This window comes from Struthio camelus, chromosome 6 (genome assembly GCF_040807025.1).
Source record: "Struthio camelus isolate bStrCam1 chromosome 6, bStrCam1.hap1, whole genome shotgun sequence".
NCBI lineage: Eukaryota > Metazoa > Chordata > Aves > Struthioniformes > Struthionidae > Struthio > Struthio camelus.
Genome location: NC_090947.1, coordinates 31,960,203 through 31,978,774, shown reverse-complemented (window position 1 = coordinate 31,978,774; position 18,572 = coordinate 31,960,203). Strand labels below are relative to the sequence as shown.

General features: G+C 36.2%; 1 protein-coding gene across 6 annotated transcripts in view; it reads right to left on the bottom strand.

The window, feature by feature from the left end:
* PTPN4 (protein tyrosine phosphatase non-receptor type 4) overlaps nt 1–18,572 on the bottom strand; it is a 117,154-nt gene that overhangs the window by 47,637 nt on the left and 50,945 nt on the right. For all 6 annotated transcript variants that reach the window (XR_693136.2, XM_068948997.1, XM_068949000.1 and 3 more), the window contains exons 4-11: nt 13,440–13,482; nt 13,257–13,335; nt 9,277–9,321; nt 8,939–8,991; nt 6,634–6,754; nt 5,442–5,529; nt 4,819–4,907; nt 1,219–1,282 (exon numbers count right to left, since the gene is read on the bottom strand). Coding sequence is in view for 5 of the 6 variants with exons in the window: in XM_068948997.1 (XP_068805098.1) it covers nt 1,219–1,282; nt 4,819–4,907; nt 5,442–5,529; nt 6,634–6,754; nt 8,939–8,991; nt 9,277–9,321; nt 13,257–13,335; nt 13,440–13,482 (582 nt within the window). In the remaining variant the exon portion in view is untranslated. The remainder of the gene's footprint in view (nt 1–1,218; nt 1,283–4,818; nt 4,908–5,441; nt 5,530–6,633; nt 6,755–8,938; nt 8,992–9,276; nt 9,322–13,256; nt 13,336–13,439; nt 13,483–18,572) is intronic.

Here is an 18,572-nt window from a genome sequence, read left to right as displayed (position 1 = left end):
CTTTCCATACATAACTGCTCCAAAATCCTTGTTTAGTTCTGGCTCCTGCCATTTCACTTCTGAAGTGACAGCTTCTGGCACTGCGCCAAGCACAAGCGCCGAACCTCTCCTGCCAACTGGTCTACAGCTGTAAGTTTCTTCACTTAGGCAGGTAGTTCCAACTGTGAAAATTTCAAACTCCTGGGCCTCATCTTATAGGAGCTGGCTTTTAAGATACACAGTCTGATCCTGGCTTCATGCTATCGCTAGTCACCAACCATTGGCCTGTTCTGACAGAACAGCTGTTTGTTTCCCCCTTATGTTTTTCTTATGCAGCCGTATTGCCTCTAAAACGGCAAAAGTCCTACAACAGTCATGATGCATTTCTGCCTAGAATCCATCTTTTCTATCTACTCAGTAACTCTGCATGTCAGATCTTCAATTCTTTTCAGCTGTAAGTAAGAATTGCACAAAATCCTTTTAACTGATCAGATGAGTTAATCACATAGCCATACTTTAATTAACTCCTACATCTTCCCCCAGTGATTTGGCTGTGTGTGATGAGTTCAGACTCTAATCTCCTGGAGGCATGGACCAACCCACTTTGTGCCAAATTAAATGCTCAGTGGTCCTGTGGTGCTTCACAGGGGAAGTAAATAATCACCGCAACAATGAAACACACACAGTCATCATATAAGCTTCAACTTTTTCTTAATAGATTCAGAAGTAGGTATGAAAAACACCACAGTATGTCATTTAAAACTGCAAGAAATTCTCATCTCATCCGTTTACATGTAAATAATAAAGCTAACTTGTATTAAATCTGAAAAATATAAATCAACATGCTTTAATCATTTACTTACAAAACAGGTATAAAACTGAAGCAGTGTGAAACATTACCTTTAATTTTAACTTGGTTTCTTCTGAAATTTAATATAGATTTACTTCCAACCTTTTCTACGTTTGTCTTACTTAAAATAAGCAAGTTTTATTTCCCATATACAAATGTGAAGCTAAAAGTATCTAAAATACAAGTCAAATCAAACGAAGAAAAATTCTAAACATTGTAATGGCCCATTTGATAACTGAAATAGCAAGAATGTTGCTGAAACTGGATGTTTAATTGCAGTGAAAGACAGGAATCAACATAATGTCATGGTAAGTATAACGCAGACTTTTAGTTACGGAGAAATTTCATTGTTCTCATTTTTTTGAGACCAAGTTTAAGATAGTACTCACCAATTCTTTCCTAAGTTGAATAAAAAATTGTTTGCACTTAAAAGAAATTTTTACAATCTTCAACCTAAACGAAAAATAGAATCAGAATATTTAAACACTTAGTATACAGAATCATGCTAAAAAGCTTCAATACAGCTACCGAAAATATGCTTTCTAGAGAGAACAGATTTCAGTTTGATTTCTATGAAATTTACATAGACAGAAAATAAGATTTCAATGCTTATATAAAATCACTTGCATAATTTCAGATTTATAAGCAATACATTTCAGTTACCCATCAAATTCACTTATTATTTCAATCCTAAACCCAAGGCAGTTGCTAACTTACATATTTATTTACCAGCTCCAAAAACCAAAAAAACCTATTCTATACCCAAGTCATCCCAATGTGAAATCCTCTTTTCTGGTGTCACCCTCACTATCCCTTAGAATATGATATAATACTTTCAGCTCCACCTGCCAGCTGAAAGACATTCTTTCTCTATTCTCTTCCATGTTTCTAAACGTAACCAGAAGCTGCTTTAGCAAAATATCTGAGACAAGATACGAACATGAAGTTATGTTTAAAGTTTTTTTAAAAAATCAGCATACTAGCATCAGGAAAAACATTTAAAATATCAAGTGACAGGAAAAAAAAATGTCTACAGACCTCTGTGTCTTGCAGGTTACCTATAAGCACATGAGAAGCTAACAGTAATTCCAGACAATTTTGGATGGTCACTATAATGCTATTTATGCTAAACGGGAAAAGATGAAGTCATGTTCTCATCACAATCTAATTACATCCTTCTTCAAAGGAACGTAACCTGTGGATTATGCATGTCCTTTGCTGAATTTCATACAGGAATATTTTGCAAGGTTACAACTGTAACAAAACCCACCATATTAGCTTATGTAGATTTAAAAAGGAACAACTGGTATGATACTGCAAAGTGTAAAATGCTAAATTTATATGCTATCTTACTCAAAGGTGATTTTGCTGACACTTTTCATGAAATTCAAAGCAAAAGAATCTAGATCATACAGTTAACCTCAGGGAAATTAAACAGCAAACTCAGGCATTACAATTAGCCGTTTATACTACACGTTTACGCAAAGCACTGTTGCTAATCCAAACTGCCATTTCTGATGGTCTCTGTACTTCAAATTGTTATATTGGTTTAGTAAAACTAACAACAAAAAAAATTATACTATGTCAGCAAAGTTAGTGATACAACTTTTGAGTGAACCAACTTACTCGTGCAGATTATACAGAGACCTCAGAAGTGACTGGAATTCCTACGTGCATATCAATCTCCTTGGTTAAGACAAAGCCCCTCTAGACTGGAAAGGTTGAGAAGCGTAACTTACATTAAGAGATACCTAAGCTAGGTGTCTATATATAGATATTATCATTTTAACCAATTTAAATGGAGACATTCTTCTCCAAGGGAAAATGCAGAGCAGGAACCTTACTTGGGTGTCCCAGTTTGTTGAAAATTTCTCTCTCCAGTAATATAAAGCGAGTCTGCAGATATTAGCCCTTAAATGATGCTTAAAGCCCTTTTTCCTTCTTCTTTTCCAGCTTTGCCTTTAGTTTTAAAAAAAAGTCTTTTTTCTGTATTATTGTAAATTCTTTATAACTTGTTACTTTTGGAGTTTGTTTCTCAAGGACTAGGATTTATAAAATGACTATAACTTACCAAACTATTACACTGGCAATGCAGCATTTTTCTAGTACCTCCTATGACAAACAGTTACTTAAGACTGGTTAGAGACAGGTCCTAAATTTGCTGAATGGGAAAGTCACTAGTAATTATAGCAGTCTTTGATGGCACAAAGAGGAAAAAAGTAAATGGCAGCCTAAATAGTTTAATGTAAACAGATGGAAGTTTTGGGGTAGAGTGCAATTAAAAGAATATTTCAAATATATTTTCTAAAAACTGAACTGCACACACTCTACAATGCATCAAAGCTGCTTAGTGGGCTGCCAGAGCACCTGAAAACAAATCCGTATCATTCTACTCATAAAAACATCCTATTGCATTTTATTCATCTTTCCCTCCCCCCCCCCCCCCCCCCTTCTACTACAGAAATGACCTCTTTTGCTGATTTAGAGACTCAGGAATGAATGACAAGGATGAAGGCTTGACACACTTTGTTTTAAACCTATCCCATAACTTAGACAAAGCGAGGTCAGGAATCTCTTGAGCCTGAAGCCATTTGGAGCAGACTCACAACAGTAGCCAGTAAGGTCTAACTCAATCCATAAGATTCACTATTCAAGCACAAAGAAATGATTCAGCAAAGCCGAATCTCAGTAATTTTCAAAGAATATAGCAGATAAGAGAGAGTCCCTATGCACTGATAATACTCTAACAGGCACTAAATAAGAATATCCATACCTGGTCAAAGCCAAGGTATGTCTACCTATGTTTCATTTTTCCAACTGTGGCCAATGATGCGTGTCCAAGAAAGTGTAAGAACAGGCATTTATGACAGTTTCCTGCTATGGTCTTCCAGTCTCCAGTTACCGGTGGCTTGGACACATCTTAAACTACAAGCTGTATCTTTTAAAAATGCAGAGATATTCAAAAATCCTAGACTAAAGTGAAGCCTGCACTCCAACAACTGTAAAGAGCCCCAGGATAGCAGGCCCCAGTTCTCACTGAGGACTTTACCACCCCAACACTTGCTGGGAGGGCATTAAGGCAGGGCGCAAGCAATTCAGCAGTTTTCTAGACTCATGCTTCTTTGACACAGGTGCTAGGTCAGCTAGGGAAGGTGCTCTACTAGAAGCACTACTCACAAAACAGTCAGCGGCAAACAGCTACAGTGGCTGTGACATGGCAGAGTTAAAGATACTGAGGGAAGTGAGGAGGGCAAGCAGCAGACTAAACCACCTTGGAATTCAGGAGAAGAGACTTTGTCTTGCTCAGAGATCTATCAGGCAAAATCCCTTTGGAGGCTGCATTGCGGGGAACATTAGCCGAGGAGAGGTGGCCAGCCTTCTCAAACCAGAAAAATACTGATGTGCAAGAAAAAGTGTGGGAGAAGGCCAGTTTGGCTGAACTTGAAACCCCTGCCTGCGCTCAAACACAAAAGGGCAGCATACAGGATGTGGAAGCAAGAACAGACTACCAAGGAGGAATACAGAAGTGTTACCTAAGCCTTCAGGGACAAAACTAGGAAGGCAAAAGCTTGGCTGGAGTTGAAACTAGCAATGGATGTGAAAGGCAACAAGGCTTTCCGCGTTTAGTGGTCATTTAAAGACTCTGAGTTAGAATAAAGTTGACATTTCCGTAATACTGATCCTGGCCATAAAATCAATTAAACAAAAAAATATGCTTACAAACACCTGAAAAAAAGTATATTAAAATTAATTATATTTTCTACCACAATCATTTAATGGCATGGCCCGCAGAATAAGACAAAAACCCATTCATAAAATCATCCGTTGCACAGCATAAGGTAAAACATTTCAATTTGATACATTACAATTAAGTTCCAGTCTTTTTTTGTTTGTTTGTTTTGTTTCATTTTTAATTTGTGACACTGAAAGAGGGAAAAGTATGTTCTGAAATAATAAACAAAAGCCTCTGCTTAAACAGCTCTGCTTACCATGGAAAGGTGTTAATTCGTACTCTGTTCTTATAAATTAGTATTCCCCCTGACATCACTCCAATCATTATTTCATTGTTACTCTGATCCTTTAAAAGAAAAAAGATAATGTCTTAAAGAATAATATAAATATTACTATCCATAATATTTATAATAGCTATTTGTTTCTGCATTATATAATTCCAATTATATAGTATTTCATAACATATACATTATACATGGTACATTATATCATCTTACAATACAGTCACATTATATAATATTTCACAATATATAATAACAACAATTTATAATTTGGTTCTAATCTAAACCTGACAGACCTTTAAACATCAAAGCGTATTCAAGAAGCATTCTTTTCTTATTCACTGAACTGGTATTCAGCCTAATCAGGCTTAACCTGAATAAAGCACATACTAATATGCCCAAATATAAGTAAATAAATACTCTCAGTAGAGTGAAAGAGGGGTTATTCAAATCGACAAGTCTCATTTTGGCACCTTATGAAACAATGTCATTTTCAAACTTTTCCTCTCATAAAGAGCGGACGAAGCAAAAAAAAAAAATTCCCATCAATCTCAGAGAAACCTACTTTTACTTGACAGCACTAGTTGAGCCAAACTTACCCTTGCATAGTGCAATTCAACTCCATAAAGTTCTAAGGTACGCGCTGTATTGAGATAACTGAACTCTGCTTCTGCAGGAGACAACCCTCTGAAAGAAAGAAGCTAAATAAGAAACATTCTAACATAGACATAAACCCACTCCCCACCAGGCTCTTTAATGAGCTCAAACAGGCAAAAATCTGCAATGGTTTCACTGTTTTTTCCTTGGAAATCTCAGTTTCCACTCACCATAAAGTGACTGTAATCCAAAAAATTTAACAGAAAATACTTCTGCTTCCACATAGACAAAGGCTTAAAAAGAGTCTGCAACACACAGTTTACAAACATACACGTTTTACTTCTAATGCACTTTATCATTTAAAAGCCTGTGGGGCTCTGGAAAGTAGAAATTACTTTCGCAAAATTGTATTTTGCATCGATAACAGCAATTTCTCTCCAAGACTCATCCTTCAAATTTAAATCATCACCAACCCACTTTAATTTTCTTTGCCCTACTTAATTGAATTTACTAACCCATTGACTGAAATGCAATATAACACTCAACAGTTTGTAGCGCCAACACCACATGCAAATTAGGCAGACAGCTTTGTAAACACAGTCCAAATTTTGTTAAACTTTACTGTAACAACAAAACACCTAAGTCCTAGAATACCAAGTAACCATCACTGAAACAGTACCACTTAATGTTACACATTAAATATATATGTTTATATATATTTTCCATTGTTTCATCACCTTTTCCTGTTCAATAAAAGGTCACAGAATTGCACGCAGGAGAGATCAGGTATTGAAGAAAAGGACTTAGTTACTTCTAAAGTAACTCTTGTCTAATGGTAAGAGCACGATGAAAATAAGGCCTTTATCCAAACAGTTTTCCCAATGATCGGGGAAAAAAAATTAAAGAAATTACTTCCTATTAAGTTAACATCCTCAAAATACACTCAAATACTTTCTTCAGTGTAGGTTTAAAATATTAATTTATTCACTAAATTTTCCCTCTCATTCTGTCATAGAGGTACTATCCGTGCAGAGTATCAAAGGTGCTTATTATACAGACATTCTACAAAAGATATCACATTACACGTACGTCTTCACAAGAACCTTTAAGACAAAATATTCATTTTGTACACAATAGCACAGCACCAGCAGTCAGGATTTGACAAAGTCAGTATCTTCTGCTGTAAATCCTTACATGTGCTGCTGATGTAATTTTGCTATTTCTTTTTCAAAGTCTTGAGGCTGGCTAGGGATGAAAGAATAGTCTGAGAGGTAGCCTGGCAAGTTTTCTGAATGGTTGTAGTCTCCCAGCTCGGCTAAAATATTAAAAAGAGAGATTATTGTTTATCGCTGATGTATTTGGCATTGTGCAATGCCCCCAAATTCCCAAGCGTCTGTTCCCACATACTTTAAGATCTACAGCAAAGAAAAACACAGAAGATAAGTGAACTCTCCTTTTCCCTTTTGTATAAATCAAGGTACATTGTCAATGAATACATTTCTGAGAGCTTTTAGAGGGTGCTTATGAAGTGAGCATTTGAAATGTTTAACTGTTAACATATATATTAATTCGTAACTGCTGTCATAATGGCTAGTACTAAATAAATATACTCCAACATATTTCAGGTATTTGTTTTTTTGTTGTCGTTGTTTACCTTTGCTTTCATGTAGCTATGAATATTTTATTTTCACATAAAATTGCCATTTCTTCACTAAGATTTGCAAAAACCACCGATTCATTCTGCGCCAAGGCATTTTTCAGAAGCGTTAGAAAAACATTTTTCGGTAAATTCAAATGTATGTACGGAGAACGAGAAAGCACACGTACATACACCTACTGTTTACTTAAAACTACTGAAATGTGCATTTATAAAATTCCTAATAAATCATTTCTAAAAATTACAGGAAAAGAATCAAAATCACATTTATTGTCATAATAAGTCAAAAATATACAAACTCAAACAGAATTTGCCAAAAAATACAGACTTTGAGGCCATAACTATAATCGGAAGAAAAACCGTTCTAAATGTCAGTAATCCATATAACAGATCTACGATAATAAATAAGTACCACAAGAGGTGAAAATTGCAAAGTTCACACCTACACAGCAAGGCCTGGGGTCCTGAGCAGGCTTACTGACACTTCTACGGGGCATGGAAGAAGTGACAAAGAGGAGGGATGAAGGTGCTCATGGATGGAGAGGGTAAGCCAGGGAGAGGAAGTCGGAAAGAAGTCCGCAGCACTTGCATTGCCAGAAACAGAACCTCTGGCAGATCATTTAAAAACTCCAAACGGGATGAGGTTTCCTAACAGCACGTACGCCTTACTACAGAGGATACACAAACCACTCAGAACTGAGCTCCGCTCACTTTGGAACTCAGGGACACAGAGACCTCAAATATAACTGCAGTGCACTGCACATACCCGCTAGGGCTGCAGCACCTTTTTTCTATAGGCATATCACATTCTTAGAAGCTAAAAACGTCATAAACTTTTCATAATGCCTGCTTCATTATCAAATGCTTGGTCACTTGTACGGTGAATCGCTAGGGTATGGCTTTTATTATTTTTTTGACAGGACTAACAGCGCATAGCTGTTTCCAAGCAGACAGAGTTGGGGTATTTTGTTTAAGAGTTTTTTTCTATTGACTGATCTGGAAAAAGACAAGCAAGTTTTCATCGCCTACCAAAGCTATCCATGCAGTATTACAGTAATACTTTTATACATTTTTCCCTAGAAAGATTAACCAAGACTATTTCTCTGACACAAACAGAGCATACCTATTACTAAACGCAGATACAAGAACCTTCAATAGCAGAAAGACACATGAATACAGGCAGATATATGAAGATTACATGTAAAAAAGATTTCTGACGATCACAGCTTTGAAGACTAACCGCTGAAGAGTCACTTTCTTTTTTCCATTAAACAGGAAAGAAATATTTAGGCTTTATGAAAGAAAAATGGGGGGAGAGAAGGAAGATTAAACATCAGTCCTCAAGATATAACTACCCCAGAGAATGGCTTAAAATTGGCAACACAGGTCTCAAACTTTTAGGCCAGACATGACCAGAAGTCCCTTTTCCACACCTCTTTGAAGGTTCACTGTACAAGATGTCTTAAAAATGTGTAAGTGACTAAAAATCTCCTTGGTACCGGTCTCAGAAAGAACTATCACGCTGCAGAACGCAGAGAAATGCGAGGGTTTTGGTTTGGAGGCTTTCACTTTTGACTACATGGGTTTCAGGGACGAAAAGCACAAACAAATACTTGTCGCTTTTATATTTCACTCAGCAAAAATACAGGCTGCTGGAGAAAGAGAGACCACTTTCCTTAATGACGGGAAAAGTAATATCACATATGTGAATATAACAAGATAATGTAATATAAACACATTTAATTATAATTATTACAGTTCATTATATGGGAACTAAACTGATCAGTAATACTGCTTGTTTACTTCAGTACTTAAAAGTATCTGAACCGTAATTATACTTACACTGAACAGCATAGGAAGCCAAAAGAGCAGCAGTATTATAAGGACAGGGCAATCTGTTTTTTTGTTTTGTTTAAAAAAAAAAAAAAGAGAGAGAGAAATGAATAAAATTACACATTTCATATGAAATACGGTTAATTTGTAAAAGCCTAATTTTTCATAGTCTATGAATGCACAAGTTGGATAAACAAATTATTATAAACACTTCAATTTGCACGAATCAAACAACTAAAGTGTTTTAAGTCTATTTGTTTTGTGGGTAAAATCCTTCATCATTAATTTAACAACTTTTTCCTCAATGAAACTTGCATATAATGTTTAAAATAAGTAAAATGCCTTACCTTCCAGTAAGAATGTCCTGCTTAATTTGCAAAAAATACTGGTACCTTATTTAAAAAAAAAGAGGGGACTACAATTAAAAATAAAATCATGTTTCATCAATTTAATACATTTTCTCTCCAGTTAAGCCTTAAATTTTGTATGCTATTTCTTAAACTCCTAAGAGAAAGAAATTAAACTGTGACTAGTAAAAGAATAATATAGCTTTGTAAATTAAGGCTATTAAGTTATACATTGTATTTCACTAAAATGTTGCAAAATTTAGTCTTCACCTACTTTATATTCTAGGATTTATGTTCAACTTATAGTTTAAAATAATGAAAAGAAGATATGCCTTTGATGAATAAATGTGAAAAACAACTATTCAACCTTGCAACCGAAAGTCGAAAATTGCATCTAGCTATGCAGGCAGCTTAATAAGAATGATTTCTAGTCAAGGAAAATAAAAAAAATTAATTTACTCTCATTGGGTATTTGACGTTATTTTAGTTTGAATGAAAGCAAAGTATCCTTAATTCTTTGGAGTAACACTCTGAAATAGTAGTTGTGCATTCTTTTATGTTAAAAGCCTTCTGAATTTTTTTCTGACTTCCCTTGAACTTTTGAAGTTTTCTTTAATTACCACGTAAGAAAAGCCTGGTTTAGAAGTCCATCTACTCTCCCCACGTCCACCCTTTCAAGGAAGGAAGGAGTGGGAAGAAGCAAAAGGAGCAGAAGAACATTTTAAAACAAAATATGTTTTCAACAGAACACAGCAGCAACAGAAAAACAATGACTTAAGAAAGAACCAACAAACCTGAAAGTGTAAACATATTTTTCTAAATATGTGACTTCCTTTGTGTTTCCAATAAAAAAAACAAGTATTTTGTTAACCTTCAGTATGAATCTTTTGTTCATTCAATTCAGTTCCCTCTTATTTCACTCAAAGGTTTTCGAGGACTTCAAAGAAATACAAATGGTGATATCAAGTGATAAATCACACCTGCTACAAACCACCACCGAAACAGAGACTGAGCTGGGGCAACAAATGTGACTTTTACTGAGAGGGCGTGGTGTTAGCACAAGCTTTAATTTTCACCAAAAGAACTTACAGCAGGGTATTAAAGCCGCTTTAGACTTTTTAATGCTCTGATGCCTTTTTGTTAAAAAATATTCCACTGATTGAAAAACGTATGCATCACTTTTGCTTTATTGCAAAATAATTCAATTTTGGGACCTGTTACTTGATTACTATAAAATCAGCTATTTTCCTTCTTGAAGTTTTGCTTTGAAAGTCATCAGCCATACTCATTCACCATAAACACCCATAGAAACTACTTATCAAAAATTCTCATATCAGGTTTGACTAAAACTGAACACTAAATATTTCCCAATATTAAGTTGCACTAAGCAAAAAATAGGCTATATCTCTGCATTATACATAGTATATGTTGGAGTTCTTACATTCGTTTAGACTAAGATTCAGCATAACCTTCAGGAAATGGATTAATAACCATTTGGAAGAATCCAATCAAATCATTTACAAGGTAAATGTCGTAAAAGGTAAATGAATTGTTACAGCTAACTGAGGTAAAGGGCTAAATTTTAATTTGATGATTGAGATAAAAAATGAGGAAAACACTCTTGCAAACCGACCGAAAGTGATACGTTAGCCCTTGTAAGTTTAATTCCTCCAAAAACTTCTATAGGCTCTTTAATAGGCCAAAATTGGCAGCGACTGCAGTTTAACATATTAACCTGAAGTTAAAGCTGCGACATTAGCCAGCTTCAGAGACCTCAAAATACTTTTTCATTTTCCACTTTAAAATGTACATGGATGCTAAAAGATAACTTTCTTTAGCAATTACAAAAAGCAAGAAAAGATAAGTTAAATGTATATATTAAGAACATACACTGCATGTACTTAGCTCTGAGTTTCTCTTCACAAATATTTTGACCAAATCAATGCTTTCCACCGTTAACATTTATGGCTGCAAAAACGTCAGAGAAAAATTTGGATGTGCAGACGCACTTCATTTTTCTTTTGTTTTCATTTCTGTGAAAAGTTGTATTAGAAATATTCCATGGTCCATTTCAGGGACTTCAGGAATGAGCATGAATAAGCAAGCAGAGTGAGCAATTTGTGCTCACTGCTTTCTGCGCACGGTGAAGTTAATCGCTTGTTAGCTAACCGTCCTATTTCCAACACAGAAGCCTCACATATTATGGAACAAAATGGGAAATCAACAGGAGTTTAGCAATGTAGATCCAAACAAGTACACACAACAAACTCACTTAAACAAGGCAGATGACATTGCATAATAATGTTTTCACCTTCTTTATATATTTCTAAGAAGAATAAGAATTGTTATCTGTAGCCAATGTCAACAAATGAGTAGTTCTGTTCTGCGAAGAGCAGAACTAATGAAGTTTTATTTCCTACTGATACAGGTTCTTAAAGCAAAACCCTGCAGTCCAGGGCATGCTGGCACTGACCCGTTCCCGGCCTGGGCAGCCGTGACTGCTGCTCTTGCAAGGATTCTCAGGGGTCTATTACGCTATGAGATTGCACTGCAGCCTTTGCCTGAAAAGGTATTAATACTGCCTCTCAGGCCAACTCATTCCTCTCTTTTCACGGAATCTGCAAAAAACGACCATCTTTGAAAAGTCTCAGTTTGAGCTGGAATTGTCAAAAGGTGGGTTTTGGTTTTTTGGTTTTTTTGGGTGGGTGGGTGTTTCGGTTTTTTGTTTTGTTTTGTCTTTTTAACCAGAGGGAGTACTGACTATACGAAAGGATCCCTCATTAATGACAAGGCATCCTAACTTTGCCATAAAATCCCCCACAGACAATAAAATTCTCTTTACAATAATTCCAAATACAAACTAGTTTCCTCATGGGCAATTAGGCCTATTAGCAAAAAAGCCAGAGTTGACCCAGATACAGAAATCATACAGTATTTCTCCTCTAAATGGATGCTGTATCTACAGTATTGTATTTACAGCATAATATTTAAGTATACAGTTGTCTTACTTCTCCGTTTACTTTACACTGATCAATCTTTACTATTTTTTCCATGTCTTCAGAAATATTATATATTATATGTATTTGAATTATATATTAATTCAAATGACACTTCTATTATTTTTGAGGCAGTAAATTGCCAAATTCTCTCAGAGTAAAAATTCTAATAAAACAAAGACTTTTCCAGGCTCTCTGGGACTCATTTGAGCAAATTCAGTCTGCATGGGTATGAGTAAAATTTTGTAAAAATATGACAAATCAAAATAAGCTGTAAACAAATGTGGATTACATTTCACAGATTTAGTGCTTTAGATTTCTAAGTCCATCTTTAATCATTTAGATATTGTTTTCTAAGTGGGGCTGGCCTGTTTTCAGAATAGTAAACACCTATAAATTTCAATCTGCTTGTTAAATCATTCCACTTATACGTGGAGAACTAGGACTAATTAAGAACATTGAAATTTGGAGGGATTCCTTCAGGGGCTAACTGCAACTCACAAACCTCCTAACTCAATTCCTGCTGAGCATTTTCTTTAACAAGCTTCAACACACTGCTATCAAAATAAGTTTACATGCTCCAGCTAGGACTACAATCATATAACCAGAGATTAATTTTATTAGTGCTAGGCAGCAAAGTGGAAAAAAAGAGATCAATAAAATTATGCGGAAAACTCAGGATGCTTTTTAACTCCAAAGGAGGAAACAAGGTAAAAATAAATTTGTACTGGTAGGTGAACGGTGAGATTAAGTTTTTCCTCTTTTGCTCCCTATTTTCCCTTTTCTGTTTCTACTTGAGTAACATTTTCACGTAGTTACTCAATTTTGCATATATATTTGTAAAATTAGTCACACAGGCTTTTTATTAGATTGATTTAGTATAACTGCACAGTCCTTGCCTTTATTAGGCAAAAATTAGAAGCTTGCAAATACTAAACATGAGCTCTCTAAAAAAATGTTTTATTGATAAATAACTAGACCTACCTTGTATATTCTTCTTGGAGCTTGTTTGGGTCACTTACAAAAAACTTGACTCTGAAGTTCAGACTGTGAGGAGACCCTCCTAGAATCAAGGAAAATATTTCTAATTAATCAGGTTATCTTGGGAAAAAAAAAAAAACTGTTAATAACGATATTTGAATTGACCGAATATACACATGTACTCACTTTTTAATTGTTTCCTGATAGGTTTGTTTGGATCCAGCCACCTCTGGAAGAAGACAAATTACAACACTAACTTTAGAGGAACAAACAATAAAGCATAAATTATAGCCTCATGCATCAAGAAACCGTTGCTTTTCTATTACTTTTCACATGATCTTATACCAAAATGTTCTACTGACATGCAAAGTCCTTCTACTGCTCCCACAAAGACACCACCGTTATCATGAACGGCTGCGACTGTTCTGCTCTTCTTTCCCTGAGCTTAATCTCCCTTGCCCAGACACCCAGCTAGAATTCAGCAACAGCGCTGTTTACAGATATTTAGCTATTCTTTATAAACTAATTATCAGAGCTAAACTAACTGTTGGCAGCGGAGAGTTATAAAGCGGCTAGCTTGCCCGACCCAAACGCTGATTTGCTTAAACTCATTCAGTCACTTCTACTCGGCATTTGGCAGGGCTGACGTAGCACTGAGCGAGCCTGCCGGCTCACAGCTTCTCTTCAGAGCATCAGTCCCAGTTTCAGCTCGGGTACATCACAAACCGTGACCTTGTAAATTAAGAGACTGAGCGCTTGGCCTACTGGATCGAGGGCTACAAAACAATTTTACCAAACAGGAACCAGATCTTGATTGCCTCTACCGGGGAACAGTGCTACAGGAAAGTACAGATACACCTTTACAGGTAAGGCTACTGCTGCAAGCACCAGAGAGCAGCGCTGCACCTTGTTCAAACTGCTCCCCTTTCCCAAGCCAAGCAGACTCTGTGCACACCTCGGTATTTTAGCCGACTCGTAAAATGATGTAAACAATTTAGCTACCTGTACATCCAGCCTTTGAAAAATACTGTTTGATTTCGCGTCCTGTCTTGCGGTGCAAACCACCACCCCAAGAAACCTGCTGCACGGCACGTGAGGTGACCGAGTCCTTCCTGCCTGCTATGGCCCAAAACGACCTCACAGTTATCACAGAGCCGGGCGGGATGGGAGGAAGCGAACAAGCAGACATTAGTGCCCAAACCGCCTGACACACACCACGGAGCTGCGGTTAGCTCTGGGCGCCCTCTTATTCTGTAGCGATAACAAATGAAGCTAACTAGATGCAAACGCGGTACCTGTGTAGGTGACTGAAGAGGAACTAGAGAGACTGCTTGATAGAGGTTACTGCATGATTATTTTAAAAAACTCACGCAGAGGACCAATTAGCATTATTTAAGGCTAAATGGAAAGGCTTAAGCAAGGACTCTCCAGCTATCTTGTACAAGAATCTTTCCAAAAGTGGTAAAAAAAAAAAAATACTTGAATATCTTTACACAGGGGTTATGATTTAATATATCCGATGAACACCCAGATTAACCGACAATCCTTTGATTTGGGCTTGTGGGCAGTACTGTTTGAGATTACAGTTAATTCTGAAAACCTGGAATTGAAACGTCTAACAGAAAAGCTCTTGTTTTCTCTTCCTTCTGGTTGTTGCAAAGGTCAATTTAGTATGTACTAATGTAGTTCCACCCACAGAAGGGTAACCTTTTTTCAACAGTATTTGACAGGCAGAATCCGTGCTTTCAAGTCACGCTGTTGGATCCAGATGTAAAACGTGCCTTTCTCTCTAGGAAACCGCACAGGGTTATACCACCTAACAGAACAAAGTTGACAGGATTTTGGCAGATGTACCAGAACCGTACGAGCCGAGGTGCTGCTAGCGAAAAGGTTATCCTGTTTTTGTCCAAAACCCTCAGTAAGACTGAGAGGTAGGTATATTTGGCAGTCGATGAAGTTAAAGTGAAAAACATTCAGTGGCAAAACCTAGACTCTGGCCTTCCCTTGAATAGAGCGACTTTTGCCTGGCCTAAATCTGTCTTCTGCTGCTCGCAGACCCTCTGCTAGCCCCAGGCAGCTCGTTCATCAGGCACTCGGACAGTTATTCCTCACCCACCGCATATATCCCACTCATCTCAAAATCCCAGTCACAGTGTGAGCAATTTATGATTCATTCCAGCTTTCACCTCCTATTATCTTACCAGCTTCCCCATACCAGCATCATCCTCATCATTTTTGTCCAAGCTTTTTACTGCTCTCAAGGACTACGTAAAGAAATGCAAGGCCAGACCTCTTACTGATAAGATAGCAGATGAACTACGTTGAAAAACAACCCCCAAAACATGAATCATGCCTCTACGGACCCTCCTTTTATGAGGGTACTTCCATGAGCTTAGAGATAAACTGGGATTCCTTGTTACTCAGCTTTGGAGAACATACCTTCAAACCAAACTCCCCATGAGGGGTGCTTCCTCTCAACTTTTTAAGAGGCCTAAATACATACCAACTTAGTTTTATCAGTTTATATATAATAATGTCATTTCAGGCAGCAAACGTGGAAGCTCATGGTTGAGCTGTCATGAGGAGAGTGTGATTCTGGGATCATTACTTCAAGCCCAGATCTATTAGGTGTTTTTTTGGTCAAAAAGTAAAGAAAAATTAGAAGTACAATTTAAGTATGGTTTACCTCATCTCCAAATTCTTTTGAGCTAGAGTAACAACGGAAAATGTACTCAGGCTACACTCCTTCCAAATCTCAAAAAAAAAAAAAAAGGAAAAAAAAAAGGAAAAAAAAGCTTTTGGGGAGCTAGATGCAGTCACAAGAACAGCAAGTTTTGCAATCCAGAGACTAGCACAGAGTAAAAGGCTGGTATGTGGAAACAAAAAAAAAAAAAAAAAGAACTTAAAACTAAATTTTGCTGGTGATTTTGATTTTTTAAGTAGCTAGAAGGTATTAAGCAGCTAATTTTACAAAGCAGACTACAGCTATATGTTTATACTAACTACAGATAAGCACAAGGGACTTAAATTGTGCTGCATTCAAGGTAGGTAAAGATTATACAAACCGCTATTTTTCAGCGACAAGCAACAATATGGAACTGAGGGTCTTTTCCCTCCTGCGTCCGATAACTCAATCCAAACAGCACTGGCTGTTTACCAGCCTAAATGCGTATACTAAACATACACGCAAGAAGTGGGATGCTTGTAGACAGTCACCGAGAGAACTGCAGGGTTACGAGAGGAACTTTTTTTTTTTCCTCCAATCTAAATACTGACCTTTGCTAGCTTTTACTTTTGGTAGGTTATATTAAAAAAAAAAAAAAGAGTAAATTTTTTTAATATATAAACTCGCCTGTTTTACCAGCAAAAGGTATTAAAAGTTATCTGCATAATTAAATACAATCCAGGCGATTAAGAGGGAGAGATCTACAATTTAGAACAAGAGCATAAAAGAGGCCAGACTAACTGTCAAAGCTGCAATATTACTTCTTTTAACATAACATTTTTTAAAATAGAAAATTAATATTATAGCAAAACATAAAGCTTGTGCAATTTATGAAATCCGCTGTTAGGCACAGTGACAGAGTTTTGGCCCTCAGTTAGCAGAATTCCCTTTTCCCCAATACCTTTATGTCCTGCAGTACTTGCTACCTTTGTAACACTCCACTGTGCTATTTCGTGAATAGCCAGAATATCTGATATTTCTATCTTTTCTTTTTTCTTTAGATGAACAGAGTATAAAGGTAAATCAGTATCAAATACTGAAATTAATCATAACCATAAATTCCACAGCTTCACAGAAATTTTATCAATACTAGTCATATTTAGCTCTGACATACTGTTTCATTGCAACTGGATATTTGCTGGCAAGCCAAATATTTAAGTAGTCAAGGAATACTAAACCTTTAGAATATGTGCTTATCAAATAGCTCTGAAACCATCCTTCTTCCAGAGTAATTCCTAACCAGTTGCTTCTATTATAGTGTTATGTTCTGCTTCCAGGTCAACTAAAGAAGCAAGCTCAGAGGTCTAAACTTCGGAAAGTCAGAGAAATGAGAATGACAAACCCTGTACATTTCTGAACTTTTGAGTGAAATACCAGATGATATTCGGTTAAACGACTTCTAAACAAAAGTTGAAAAATAATTCAGCTTTTTCTACAACATGCCTATGTCTTTTCAGCCTAGGAACAAAGTTCAGAATACAAAGATTAAATAAGACTTATCTCGACCATGTCTTATCAGAACAGCCTACAGTTACAAAAGAAAACTCTGTTAATACTATAATGTGCTACAAGCTTTACACATATTATTTATCTTTATGTTACCAAAAGGCTAAAGAAAGAATATAATTAAGAATAATTTGCTCCAGAGAAGACAGACATGTGGAAGTAGTCTACTAATCAGGTAGAAGAAGAAGAATGGCAGCACTGTAACTTCTCTCACTCTCCTCTGCAGATTAAAAAAAACGTAGAAGAGAAAAAAAATGTATTTCTTCTATTTCAGAAGAGTGACTCTTGGTGATAAAACAACAGTAGTCCCCATTTCACTCTTATTGAAGAGGAACATTTCATTGTCTCATCATCTTCTGAGACTTACTTTGGTAAGTTACTGTACGATTAACACTTTACACTGTTAATTATCTCTATAGATCACACTGCATATTTTGTGAACAGAAATGACGACTTTTCACACAAAGGGTGGGAGATAAGTTTAGACCCCATCAGTTTGGCAAGCCTATAATGGGAATTAGGTAAAGAACTGTATTATAAGCAATATCCTATAGTTAAATTGCCCTTTAAAACAAGCATTAAACATTTAAGACTTGTTAAGAGAAACAATCAAGAAGAATTCTGTGAAGCAACCACGATCTAGCAGTGTGGCTATAACAATATTTTAGCCATTGAACATCACAGCTGGACCCATCAACTCCTACTGGAGGAATACAAACTGATTTACAAAGTTCCAGTCATACGGAAATACCATAAAGCATATGAGCCACTATAAATGTGCATTTGCAAGACTGTCCATTTCTTTATCTCTTAGGGTGATTAACTGACAGCCTTTGTCAGATGCTGGACTAGACGAAGTATGATTAAGAGATCTACCAGGTATTTGGACTAGAAACAAACACACCTTCTAAACGATCTAAAACTAATTTAAAAATTAATTAGTTAAAACTAATTTAAATTAGATTTTAATTCTAAAATCTCATTTTTGGTAAGTCATAATCAAAAATGAGTTACTATTTCTGATCCTAACTGACGATGATCATACAAACTAGTTAAGAGATAAAACAAAACAGATGATATCCTTTTAA